The 14,062-nt window shown below is 57.0% G+C and overlaps 1 protein-coding gene across 1 annotated transcript; it reads left to right on the forward strand.

Moving 5' to 3' along the window:
• The first annotated feature begins 8,273 nt into the window (after window positions 1-8,273).
• LINGO3 (leucine rich repeat and Ig domain containing 3) lies at window positions 8,274-11,768 on the forward strand. The gene has a single exon (XM_082071845.1). The coding sequence runs from the start codon at window positions 9,936-9,938 to the stop codon at window positions 11,751-11,753; it is 1,818 nt and encodes a 605-aa protein (XP_081927971.1). The 5' UTR covers window positions 8,274-9,935; the 3' UTR covers window positions 11,754-11,768.
• The last annotated feature ends 2,294 nt before the right edge of the window (window positions 11,769-14,062 follow it).

Genomic DNA, 14,062 nt, shown 5'->3' on the forward strand with positions numbered 1-14,062 from the left:
AGCATCCTTCCGGGGAGCGGGTGGCCCCTCTCTGCTCACAGACGTGGGGATCTGAAGCTGCCATAAGGCAGAGGAGCTGGGCTGCTCCGGCGGGTACGAGCCACGTCGCTGCCGCGCTCACATCCCCGGGATGGGAGCGGGCTGTTGCTGTAGCCCTGGAAATAACGTCAGGAATGTAAAGCGCACGGGCGGGCGCGTTTTCCGTGGGCAGCGGTAATTCCAGCACTGCCGCCTCGCTGGGAGCCCAGGTGGGATGTCTGTCACCAGCATCTCCCCGAGCACCGAATCATGCATGTCGGAGCTAAGGGACGTGGGGACCCAGTGAGCTTGTCCCTGGCTGTGCTGACTCACCCGGTGGCTGTAAAAAGCCCCAGCATGCGTCCCGTGCCTCAGTTTCCCTGTCTGTAAGTGGATGGAGCCTGGAGGCCTGGCTTTGTAGGCTGATGTACTCTCTTAGGCGGCCAAACTGCTGCCCATCTGTGTCTGCAGCTGTGGGGCAACCACTGAATTGCATGAGAAGGGCGGCGGGGGCACCGCAGCATCTCTCCCATCCCCGGGCGGGAGGTGATGCCAGAGCCCCCAGGGCTGTTTTGTGAGTCCTGGAAAAACACCAAAATGAACAGGCGAGGGCAGAAACGTTCAGAGCAGAGATTTGAGAGGAGATGAAGGAAAGCAATAAAACCCGCGAGAGCGTTTGCAAAAGATGCCGAGAGCCGCTGCGGCTCACCGGCTGTGGTAGGGAAATTGATTTGGCTTCAGGTGTTATCGGTTGACTTTATCTTTGAAGTTTATTTAGGGTTTACCTTGCAAGACAAATTTTTCATACCACCATGATCTTTGCTGCACTTTGCAGCCCCATCCATCATATGGGTTTTGTTTTGTTTTAAAAAGCTGTGTCCCAGCTTTTAGCGGCTCAGACCCAGAGTGCTGGGGCTTCTCATTCAGCTCCTGATGCGGCAGCCAAAATAGCAGCGGCCACATACCGTAGTGGCGAGGAACAAGTGTCGCCGGGAATTAAAATGACAGATCCCAGCGTCGAGGTCTCCGAGGGTTTGCGCTTTATTAAGCAACAGTGAGTTCATAGGGAAGGACTTTTACCCCAAGCACTGGTTGTGTGTACAAGAAAAGAGAACCAGGGACTATATTTGGGTTCAGCTGTGATGGGGAGACGGGCACAGGGGGGTGATCTGGGTGTCCTCAGCCCCATCCCTGCAGAACCTGGGGGGTGTTTGGGGGGAGCAAGGACCAGGCGATGGGAACAGCTCAGCTGGGAGATGCTGAAGGGGGACAGATTTTGAGCAGGGCCTGTTGCGATAGGACAAGGGGTGATGGTTTTAAACTAAAGGAGGGAGATTCAGGCTGGACATGAGGAAGGAATTGTTGCCCTGAGGGTGGTGAGAGCCTGGCCCAGGTTGGCCAGAGAGGTGGTGGATGAACCATCCCTGGAGGGACCTGTGTGGTCCTCATGTGGTTCCCCCTTCCTAAAATGTGGTTTCATGATGATGAGGTTATTTAACAGATCAATGTTTTATCTCTTTGCCTTAGGGTCTCCCTCTTACTGCCACCCCCTCCTATTAAAAATTCATTTTTTCTCCCAGATACCGTTGCTAGAGGGAGATGGGGAGAAATAAAGGAGGTTTCGGAGGAGGGAAAGTATTTAATAGAAACTGAACAGAAGAAACATTTGAAGCAAATATTGTCTCTCCCTCCTGCTGCCCTGGGTGCGTTCGATCCCAAGCGCTGCCCATCACGTCGCAGGATCCCGGTGCTCCTGGTGGTTTTGTGGGACATGGGGTGAGCCCGTGCGGTGGGGCCGCGGTGAGCGTGGTCCTCGCGGTGCTCCTCGCGATGCTCGGGCGGGTCGGCACACAGCAGGGTGTGCAGAGCAGCATCCTCGTCGCTGGTCGAGAATCCCATCCAAACCGTATCAGCCAGGTCTCTGCAGTGACTCTGGTCTATAGATACGATAAAGCCTGAAATGAGGCGAGTGGTTTGTTTCCCCTCGGGCGAGCGGGAGGGCTGGAGCTCTGTGCCCTGGCTGCTGTTTCAGACCCGGTCTTGATGGTGTACGGGCACAAACCGGGAGGGCGGTTGGTGCTTCTGGCCTCTTTTTGCAGAGGGTCACCCGGTCTGACCTTCCCCGTGCTCGGGGACAGCTTGGCACCAACGCTTTGATATTGCCAGAATGAGCTATTTTGTATTTTTCCATTTAAATCTCATTTGAAGGCAAGTCCATCTGGTTCCCTTCGTGCTGCCAGAGGGAAAGGCTGCTCTCAGGTCAGCGTTCTCCGGGGCATCTCCTCGCTGGGGACCCAGGCGAGGTCCTGAGTCACGACCTCTGACTCTTCTCCTTTCCATCACAGCAGCAAGGAGGGATGGAGCAGGGCCCCCGTAATGAGACACTAATTGGAGATGGAAAACGAGCAGAACCCTGCAATTGCAAACCAAAGCCGAAGTGACATAAATAACATCTAAATTGTGACCTTTTTCCATAAACAGGAGTATTAACTGAGTGTGACAAATGAAGCGGGGGGGAATAATACTGTTTTCATTAGTCCACGTGCCAAGGGCTTGCTCAGCCCTGCACCAACATCTGACAACCTCTGGAAATTCAGGATGAAGTTGTTTGCTCTTGCTGTGGCAAACGGGGTTGTGATCTGATAGATCGGCCTCATCCATCACTGGATGCGCTTCTGACGTGGCCACCAGGTTTGGATGCTTTCCCCCATGGATTTGCCCCGAGGTTCTCGCTGGGTCACGGCCGTTGCTGCCCCGTGGGTCACAGTTCATGGGGGGACACGGCAGAACCGTCCCTGGTGCAGGGACCGCTCGGTGCTGGGACCTATGGATGCCGGCTGGATGCTGCTCGGCTGCCTCCATCTCAGTGTCTTCCCACTTTCCCAAGACTTTAAGAAATAAGTCTTTTTCCCTCTGTTTTTAACACCTCTGCCCCATCTCTCCTTTTCTCTCCCTGGGGTAATTCTGGCTGTGTCCCACCCAGAAGCTGGGAGACGCTGTGTCTGTGCTGCATTGCTGTGATGGATGGGTGGCACTGAATTTTACCTCTTTCCCCAATGGTTTTCTGAATTTTCCCCTGCACTTTTGCAGCAAGATGCTCAGCATGTCACCAAGAGAGGGGACTTCACTGAGGATTTCCAATGAACAGGCTGTGACACCCCCTACAAGATAATGCGTGGCCAGGGAGTCTGTAACAGCAGCGTCTCTGTGTGGGTGTAGCTGAACAGGACCCGAGTGGGACCATTTGTGGTCCATTAACCAGGAGGAGCTGGTTTTCCCCTGAAAAGGGAGCTATTTAAATTCCCTCTTTCTTTGTTACAGGCAAATTAAATGTGATCCAGAGAGCTCAAAATGCTTTAGCAAAAGTAGCAAATCATATATATATATATAAAACTAGGCAAGCTGCAGTTGTCAGGGCACACGTGGAGCTGGAGCAACACTAGGGGTGCTCCCCCTCTCTGGGAGGTGCCTGCGTGCCACGTCCTCGCACTTTGGGGGCATTTATTTGGGATTTCTGTGCTGGACACTGTGGAAAAGTGCTTGACGGTTGTCTCCTTGTGCTGTTTTGTCCAGAAGAGCCAAGGCTGTCTGTGTCGGACACTTTGCCATTTAAACATCCCAGCTCTCAGATGCCACAGTGGATCCAGATGTTGCTGCGGCCCCAGACCTGCAGAACGGTGAGTGTTCCCCAGGGTTGTTGGGGCTCAGCACCACCGCTGCCCTTGCCCTGCATGGGGTTTGTGTGCTGGAATGCTTGAAATCCAGCTCATTTTTAGCTCCTGGCCATCCCTGCGTGGTGGCGTCACCTCCCTCCTCATCCCCTCAAGCCAGAGGTTTATCCCATGTAAGAGCTGAGCAATCTCCTGCCTGTTGCCACAACCCCAAAATGAGCAAAAAGTGACTCAAGTGGGGCCGTGATGCAAAGCTCAGGGACATTAAGCTCTGGTACTTGCTCTGAGGTTGTGTGAAGAGCAGCAGTTCAGGGTTTGGGCAGGTTTTATGAGATTTGGGAGCCCACCAGCTCCATCCCAGGAGATGAGCTCTAGAGGCTTCGCCCTTGCGCTGCTGTCGAGACGCCGGAGAGGGAGTTAAGTGATATGTCCCCTTCTCCCCCCGTCACAGAGGCTTCTGACTTTTGGGAACCTCTTTGGGGCTGCAGATGGGCAAGGAGATGCTCTCCTGGTCCCTCGGCCGCAGCTGATGCCCCGAAGCTGTTGCTCTGGGGACCGACGCCAGCGCGTCGCTCTCAAAATGTCACCGCTTGCTGCAATCTGCAGCCTGGAGATGGGGGGGGGGGGCACAGCTGGACCCCCCCGAGGCCCATCCGAAATCTGAGGGGAGATGCTGGGAGGGATCTGATCTCCGTGGGGCTCAGGCAGGGCTGGGATGGGTCCCTGTCCCCCTCCTCTCGTGGGGGTTTATCACAGTGGGGGTTTGGCCTCGCTCCTGCCTGGCAGGATGAGGTATAGATTGCAATGTCAAACGTTATTTCACCCTGTAATGGCATTTTGCTTTCTTTGCTCCCTGCTCCTATGATCATAATTGAGATGGCAATAAAATTTCCAATGCCGCAGCTGTAGACAGGTCTTAAAACATGTATAGAGCCCCGGATTGATGCTGAGCAGAGCTGCAGGGCGGAGGGAAGGCTGCGGCTCCGCGCTCCCCTCACCTGGGATTCCCATTCCAAGCAGGGTTTCCAGCAGACTGGGGGCTCCGTATCTGCACCTCTCCCCCCCTGCACCCGCAGAGGTTTCCTCGCTCATTTTTCTGCAGGAAGCTGAGCAGTCCTGCTGGGACCGGGTTGTTTTCCACCCATGGCTGCCTCTCCCGCCCAGTCCTCGGAGCAGACATCTGTCTGTCAGTCTGGCCTGTCAGCCTGTTCATCCTGCCCAGGAGTCCAGCCATCCGTTTGAATTAGAGCCTCCCGACTGATACGTCGCCCTCCCGAGGTGCGGTGCCGCGGGCTGGCAGCAGCTTGTGCTGGGCTCCAGGTTCCCCCTCCAGAGGACACCCCTGTACCCCCACCATGGGAACGACCCCCAGGAACAGGGTCTGTTCTGAGCACCGAGTCTGGAAATGGCTGTTGTTTTATCCGGGAGCTTCAGAGAGGTGGCCAGGACTGAGCTGACTTAGAATAGAATCACAGATGGTTTGTGTTGCAGGGACCTTCCCAGCTCCCCCAGTGCCCCCCCTGCCATGACAGGGACATCTTCACCAGCTCAGGGTGCTCAGACCCCGTCCAGCCTGGCCTGGGATGTCTCCAGGGATGGTTCAGCCACCACCTCTCTGGCCAACCTGGGCCAGGCTCTCACCACCCTCAGGGCCAACAATTTCATTATATCCAGCCTGAATCTCCCTCCTTTAGTTTAAAACCATCACCCCTTGTCCTATCGCAACAGGCCCTGCTCAAAATTCTGTCCCCATCTTTCTTTTAAGTCCAGAAAGGCCGCACTAAGGTCTCCTGGAGCTTCTTTTCTCCAGCTGGACACCCCAGCTCTCTCAGCCTGTCCCCCAGCAGAGCTGTTCCAGCCTCGGCTCATTTCTGGGGCTGCTCTGGCCCCTCTCCAGCAGCTCCATTTTGTGCAGCACCCAGCGCTGCTGACAACTGGGCTTGTGGGTGCCACCGTGGTCCAGGTAAGGGATTAAGAGCAGACTTTACCATCAAAAGTCCAACGCTGGCAAATGAAGGCATCGATCACGGTGTGATTTATGTGCCAGCCGCCCCGAGGGGCTCAGGCCAGCATCACCAAGATGCTGAGCTTAATGAACGACCCAGTCTAATGCGCACTGGCACGCTGGAGCGGGTGGGCAAGCGGTGGTTTGCTGGGGCACAACCTGCGGGCAGCAGCTGCAGCTCGGGCTGCAGCGACGTCCTCGGCCGGTGACATGGGGACAGCTGTGCCAGGAGCCGCGGCTGCATGGGGGCCGGGGGGCGGCTGTGCCAGCCCCGCGCTCCGCACGCCCCCCGGCAGCGTCATCCATCAGCTTTCTGAAAGGTGGCTAATTACAGCGTATGCTTTTCTGTTATGATTATTAATCATCCTGCTCCTGTACTTCATTTATTACGGAGCTGCCTGGGTTAGGGGAGCGAAGGCGCAGGGTCCCTTCGTGTGACGGGGTGGCGGGTGTTCCCTGCTGCTCAGGAGCCGTCGTTCCCCTGTGCTCCGGCAGGTACTGAAGCTGCTGAGATCTGGATCAGGTTTGTCCTTGGCCGGTGTTACCCAGGAGCAGTTGAAATTCAGATCTGACTGGAGGAAAAGGTGGTTGAATCCAACTGCTTGTGTTGAAATAAGAGCATAGCACCCACTTGTCCTGCTCCCCCTTCCCAAACACTCGTTATAGAGGAGTTATTCACCTTGGTAGAGAAATAAAGATGCTCATGGAATATTAAATACCTCCCCGAAGCCCCTGTTGCTGATGCGCCTTGTCCCCTAGTACATGCAGTGACCTTTTTGAAATGTTGTACGTTGTGGTCGTATCTAAATGTCTTCTCTCCTGGGAGCATCTTGTGGAGATAGAGATTCAGACGTGATGTCTATCAAGAAGAAAAGCAGATTGCGGCCAATCTGTGGCTGCCTGCGCAGTATTGCCTGGGCCACGTGCTCAAGAATCAGGAGGTTATCTCTAAAAATAAGCGGTGGCTTCTTTCAAGTTGTCTCCTTGGCATCTTAGCTCATTAGGGAATCCTCATTTCTGGGTTTTGCAGCATTTGTGAGGGCTGGGAGTTTCCACGTGGGAGAAAAGTGGAGAGTCCTGTGGTTGTGGCGGTTGAGGACTCGGGATGGGGTCACGGAGTGGGAAGATGGATCCATGAAGACATCAGTCATGGCTTTTGCTGGGTAGAACCTCCATATGGAGCCTGATGGGTGCCCTCCTGGCGCCCACCCGGCCGCTCGACCCTCTCCAGCTCCCCCTGCCCCAATCTGGCTTTGCTGGAGGATGAACTGACCCAGAAAAACATCCTCTGGATGCCCCAAGAGCGGCAGAGCTGGGAGGATTTCTTTCCCAGCCAGGCTCTGGTGGGATTAGGGATAACTCCCTGCTGGATCATTCTCCATTAGGGCTGGTGATTGATTTTTCTTCTGTCCTCCCCCCAGCTCTCTCCTCCTCTCCGTGTTTCAGCTGGGTTATTCTCATGCTCAGTTTGCTAATTGCCTCATCACTAGAGCCTCGTCAGAGCGAGGATATCATTTCTGCCTCTAAATTTATGCCTTCTCTCTGATTTAATCTCCTCCATGCCCCAGCATAAACTGGGTTGTTTCTGCTGCCCTAATCAGAGGGGGAAATCTTCTGGTGTCACCCTGAAGCCAGGGGAGGTCCTGGGGATGCCCTGTCAGAGGTTTAATCGGATATTAGGGAAGTATTAGGAACTATTTCTTCCCCAAAGGGCTGTGGGGCATTGAACAGGCTGCCCAGGGCAGTGCTGGAGTCACCATCCCTGGAGGGCTGGACAGACGGACATGAGGTTCTCAGGGACATGGGGCAGTGCATTGGGCTTTCCTGGCTCGTTCTCTGGCCCTGCATGCAGCAGGTGTGTTATTTTTAAAAATAAATTAAATGCAAAGAAGAGTCTCTATCTAGGCCTTCAACTAGAGTCTTAATTGGCCTCAGTCCCCAGGGAGCAGATGAGCCCCAGAGGACGATGAGCTGTCGGAGTAATGAGCTATTAATAAATGGCACCGCTCAGCTGTGCCTGGGATGGGTGGGAACGGGGGGTCCCCATTGTCACTGCAGCTGGGGTGGCTTCTGCAGGATGTCCCGGAGCCGGCAGAGGGGCAGAGCCACCTCAGCTCCCTGCTCCGGAGCTCGTGTTCGCCTGGGTTTGCTGGGAGGGGGTTCAGCCAGTGCCCATTAATCCCCCCATGGGGTTTGCTGAGGGTGTCGGGCTGTGCTGGCTCCAGCGGAGCACCCGTGGTGGGGTGAGGGACAGCAGGGACGGGTGATGCTCTGCCCCGGCTGCTCCCGCTCCCCGGCTGCTGGTAAAACAACGCCAGCGGGTTCGTACCTTTGCTTAGAGGATCAGGTGGCTGAAGTAGTAACCAAACGTGGAGTCCGGTTACCCTGGGCTCATCCATAATGAACGCGGCAGAGCCAGAGCTCACGGCCTGCCTGGGCACAGCGGCCGCGGGCAGCAAAGGGGCCAGAATCCGCGCCCCCCAAACCCCTCGTGGGGAGGCAACGATGGGCACGGCGAGTGTGTGAGAGCGTTAACCGGGCAGCGATGCCTGGTCATGTTTATTTAGCATAGAGGCATTAAAATAATAAATGTCACAATAAATAGGAGAGGTTTTTTTTCCCGTGGGTTTGTAGGTCGCACCTGGAGCATCCTCAGCCAGGCAGAGCGGAGCAGAGCCTTCTGAACTGGGGGGACCGAGCGAAACTGTCACCCGCCCTCACCCCAGAGCCAGCTCATGTTCCTGAGGCCACCAGCCAGGCAGAGCGAGCGCAAAATGGCTCTTGGCACGGCTGCGAGCAGCCTCCTTGAAGGCTGAGGCTGCCAAGCAGCTCCATCCCCGCTCCGCGGTCCAGGTGGCGCTTAGGGACCCCCAGCTGCTGGACACGGGAGGAAGGGGCTGCGACACGTGGCAGGGACAGCAGTGGGGTCTCCAGTCCCACCCCACTGTTCCCCAGCAAGAAAAGCTGATGCTCCATCCCCCCTGGCTGTTAATCCCCTCCCTGCGGTTCTATGAAGAATGTTAATGCTTCCCTCTCGGTTTGATTCTTTGGAAGGAAAAAGGGAAATGTGGCAAAATTAAGACACGCACCAAAAAAAAAAAAAAAGTCTTGAAAAGATAATCTCCTGTGGCTCCCAAATGGCACTGAGCAATGGGTTTATTGCCAGAGAATTTCTCAGCTTGGATAATGGGATCAGGGTGGGAAATTAGCTGTGGAGGTGCAGTGGCAGCCTGACAGATTTGGGGTGCAGAAGGGGACAGGGAGCGGGGAAGGGGACGCAGAGAAAAGGGAAAGCGGCAGCGAAGTGCTAATCCCCGGAAAGGAGGGCAGCCGGGGTGCCGCAAGGTCGGTGTTAATCCCTCCTCTGCCAAGACTGTGCCCGCAGTGCCTTAATCTCCGCTCCGAGAGGGGGGACAGGAAGACCCGTCCCTATGTGCAGCACCGAGCGTGCCCCGTCCTGCGGGACCTCACCGAGTCCGGGGCTTGGGAGTGATTTGTGCTACTGGGTAAGACGTTGCTGCAGAGGGGATGTGGCATCCCACCCATGTCATGATTTTGCGAGGCCTCTGGGTGCATGTCTTTGCTCCTACGGTGCCCTGGGTGGGGGTCTGTGTCCCCCGTTGTCCCAGGATGCTTATGCTCACGGTCCCCTATGCCTGCATACACACCATGAGCAGCCGGGGGGGCCGAGGCTGAGATGTGGGCCTGCAGCCACGTCTCCTCCCACAAATCTCTCCCCCTGCCTCAGTTTCCCTGCTCTCCTGACAGTGCCTGCAGGCTGTGAGGCTTGTTTGCCCCAGATTTGCACAGGACACGATCACCATGTTAGATCCTGAGGAGGGGTCCGAAGGGTTTCTGGTGGGGATGGGACTTTATCAGCACCACTGGCTGTGGTTTGGGGAGTGTTCTTCAGCCTCAGCCTACGGGTGGTTGATCTGGGGTTGGGCAGGACTTTGTCAGCCCCCCTGGGCTCACCGCTGACTCCATGAGGGTGGTGAAACACTGACCCAGGTTGGCCGGAGAGGTGGTGGGTGAACCATCCCTGGAGACATCCCAGGCCAGGCTGGACGGGGCTCTGAGCAACCTGAGCTGGTGCAGATGTCCCTGCTCATGGCAGGGGGGGCACTGGGGAGCTGGGAAGGTCCCTCCAACCCAAACGGTTCTGTGATTCTGTGATTTTATGACCCCATATTTCTTTCCCTTCCAGGCGCATGGGAGAATGGTAGTGAGCCCCTAAGACCATGCTCTACACAATGACATGGTGGCTCCCGGTCCTGGTCCTCCACCTGGTTCTCCTGAGCCCCCCAGGGGTGGCAGCCTGTCCTGCCCGCTGCGAGTGCGCCCCGCAGATCAAGTCGGTGGTGTGTCACCGCAAGCGGCTCACCTCCATCCCCGAGGGCATCCCCACCGAGACCAAGATCCTGGAGCTCAACAAGAACCGAATCCGCTGCCTGAACCCAGGGGACCTCTCCCCATACCCACTGCTGGAGGAGCTGGATTTCAGCGAGAACATCATCTCCAATGTGGAGCCGGGAGCCTTCAGCAACCTGTTCAACCTGCAGACCTTGCGACTGCGGGGGAACCAGCTCAAGCTCATCCCCCCAGGGGTCTTCACCAAGCTGACCAACCTCACCCTCCTGGACATCAGCGAGAACAAACTTGTCATCCTGCTGGACTACATGTTCCAGGACCTGCGGAACCTGAAGAGCCTGGAGGTGGGTGATAATGACTTGGTGTACATCTCCCAGCGCGCCTTCTCGGGGCTGCTCGGCCTGGAGCAGCTGACCATCGAGAAGTGCAACCTGACCTCCATCTCGGCCGAGTCGCTTTCCTACCTCCAGAACCTGGAAGTGCTGCGGCTCCGGCACCTCAGCATCTCCGCGCTGGAGGACCAAAACTTCAAGAAGCTCTACAACCTCCTGCAGCTGGAGATCGACAACTGGCCCCTGCTGGAAGACGTCTCCCCCACCAGCTTCCAGGGCCTGAACCTCACTTCGCTCTCCATCACCTACACCAACATCACAGCCGTGCCCGCTGCTGCCTTGAGGAACCTGGTGTACCTGCGGTACCTGAACCTGTCCTACAACCCCATTAGCACTGTGCTGAAGGGCTCCTTCAAAGACCTCATCCGGCTCCAGGAGCTTCACATCGTGGGCGCTCTCTTGGTGTCCGTGGAGCCACAGGCTTTCTCCGGCCTCAGACAAATCCGGCTGCTCAACCTCTCCAGCAACTTTCTCTCCACGCTGGAGGAGAGCACCTTCCACTCCGTCAACACGCTGGAGACACTGCGGGTGGACAGGAACCCTCTGGCCTGCGACTGCCGCCTGCTCTGGATCCTGCAGCGGCGGAAGACGCTCAACTTCGATGGGCAGCAGCCCATGTGCTCCTCGCCGCCCGAAATCCAGGGCAACGCCCTGCGCGACTTCCCGGACTCGGTGCTCTTCGAGTACTTCACCTGCCAGAAGCCCAAGATCAGGGATCGGAAGCTGCAGCACGTGACGGCGCGGGAGGGACAGTCCGTGTCCTTCCTGTGCCGGGCGGACGGGGAGCCCGACCCCTCCATCGCCTGGGTGTCCCCCCAGCACCGCATGATCACCACCCGCAGCACGGGGCGGGCGACCGTGCTGCCCGGGGGCACCCTGGAGATCCGCTTCGCCCAGGTGCAGGACAGCGGCACCTACATCTGCATCGCCAGCAACGCCGGCGGCAACGACACCTACTTCGCCACCCTGACGGTGAAGGGGCGGCCGGCCGACGGCTCCCGCTTTGCCAACAGAACTTTGTACCTCAGCGAGTTCAACGACACCTCCCACAATGACACGCAAGTCTTCTTGAAGTTTACGTTGGACCTCAAGACCATCCTGGTCTCCACAGCCATGGGCTGCATCACCTTCCTGGGCGTCGTGCTCTTCTGCTTCCTCCTCCTCTTCGTCTGGAGCCGGGGCCGGGGGCAGCACAAGAACAACTTCTCGGTGGAGTATTCCTTCCGCAAGGTGGATGGTCCCACCACCACCACCGGCCAAGGAGGAGCCAGGAAGTTCAACATGAAGATGATCTGAGCATCTCCCAGAGGAGAACCGTTCACTGCCCGGCCCCAGGCACGGCTGCAGTGGGATGGGGCCGGGGGGTGTGGGAGCACCGGTGACACCCAGGGCTGGCAGCAGGACCTCACTGTTCTGGGGTGCAGCCAGAGGTGACGGGAGGATCAGAACCACATGGACCTCAGGGTCAGGGGGTGATGGCCCCACTGTCCCACCCCACAGTGAGCCCTTGGGGTGCGATGGCTCAGGGGGTGTCCCGGCTCCAGGGGCTCCCAATGTAGCCGACAGTTTTGCTACCAACTATGCATTTCTCCAACCAAGAGATCAGCAGTGCTTGGGCCTGGGAAAAAGAAAACAACTTCCTACTTTATTCCCCGTTTCCCTTTTTTTTAAGGGACTCCAAAAAACTTTCCTGGTGGTTGTTTATGGTTCTTGTCTTTCCTTGTTGATTTTGGGTTTTTTTGCAGTCCAACAATTTTATTTTTTTTAAAAATGAATTTCCAAGAGAAAAGTCTTCCGGGGCAATGCGGGACTGGGGTGCCCGGGGAGGTTGTGCTGAGCTGGGGGTCACCCCCAGCCCCTTGGCAAAGCCGGGCCGCCCAGGGCACGGCCGTGCCTTGAGAGCTTCTCATCAGCAGATCTAAGATGTGGCATCTGCAGACATGGGTGCCTGGGGACAATCCTGCACAAGCAATAATAACCCATCCAAGGCCAGGCTCTGAGGAGCTGCAAGCAAGAAAAAGGGGGGAAAAAAGGCAAAATGAGGCCAAAGTCATTAAATTCAGGAAGAACAGCCCCCGAATGGTAATGGGCCACATCTTTGCATCTGCCCAAGCTGCCATGGCAGCAATGGGATGAAGGGATGGGGGGATCAAGATTCATATGAGTGCAAAAGGCATTTTTGTGTCCATTTTCTTGGGCTTGCCAAAGTCTGTGGGAGAGCAGGAGCCGGCTCGTCCTGCACAGAGAGACCATGCATCCCAGGGAACGAGAGGAGAGAGTTTGGAACGAGCAGCTCAAGAACCGACAGCAAAAGCAAATGCTGGGAGAAGCTCCTGGCTGGCATGTCTGATTCCTGGCTGGCACGTCAATCTCATGGCTGGCACGTCCATCTCCTGGCTGGCATGTCCGTCTCCTGGCCGGTACATCCATCTCTTGGCTGGCACGTCCATCTCTTGGCCAGCACATCCATCGCATCCACCTGGATCCAGCACCCTGCAGCGGGGGCACCGTAGGTCCACGTCCCGAAGTGCTGGGCAGCACTGGCTTGGACTGGGGACTCAGGGTTTTGGGTGGGAGAAGGAGCACAGCTGGAACAGCTGGAAGGGAAGAGCCTGGATGGGAGAAATGTCCCGGGGAGCCCATCGCTTCCTCCTCATCCTCCCACCACGTGGACCCCAGGGGTTGCTGCAGGTCCCACCTCTGTCCCCATTCCTGCAGGCACCTGAATGGGCACGGCCTCCCGGGCACCCCAACAAGCAAGAGCGGCTGCTTGGGTTGCCCCCCGAGCCCTCTCCTGCTGCTCCCACCCTATTCTTGCACCCATGGGTGCTGGGTGCCCCCCAGCTGAGTCCCAAGGGGGAGAGGGGTAAAGGAGCGGGGGGTTCAGCACCCTCCTCCCCAAGGTGGTCCCTGCGCTGCCAGGATTGGGCCCCCCATTTTAGCAGGGGGGGTGCTGCCCCTCCCTCCCTTCCCACCCCTGCCATGGGTCCAGCCGTTGCCACAGCCCCTTCCCATGGCCGGTGCCCCCAGTCCCCCCGCCGTGCATGCCGTGTCGTACCAGGATCCCACTGGTGTCACCCCTTGTTTGGTGTCTGGGGGGTTTTACCTGGGGGGTTGGGAAGGGGTCAGGGACGGCCCCCCCGCAGCCGGGAACAGAGGTAGGTTTGGGCAGCGCAGCCCTGACTCAGTTTTATATGTAACAAGCATGTGAAATGTATTTGCGGGGGAAAAAGAAAAAAAAAAGGGGGGGGAATTTCGTGGCTTGTTTGTTTTTTTCCCCCTTTTCGTTCTCCTTGTGGCTCAAGTAAGAAAAGCTGGAGTCAGGGAGGGAGCCTGACCTGGTCCAACCCACTGCAAACCCAAAGGGTGTCCCGGGGTTCAGGCAGATGTTAAACCCCCAGAATTCAATTTAGGGTGATCATCCCTCTCAGAAAACCAGCAGGAAAACCCAGACGGGGAGAACTGGGGGGGCTGGAGGTCGGGTGGAGCTGGAAGCACAGCAGGGAAGGACCCTTGTGATGCCAAAGAGCAGCGTCCAGCCAGTGGTTTAGTGACGTTGGACCAACCTTGTTAAAAGATTAAATTCACCTACGTGTGCCAAACGA

This window comes from Streptopelia decaocto, assembly GCF_964273445.1.
Source record: "Streptopelia decaocto genome assembly, chromosome: 24".
Taxonomy (NCBI): Eukaryota; Metazoa; Chordata; class Aves; order Columbiformes; family Columbidae; genus Streptopelia; species Streptopelia decaocto.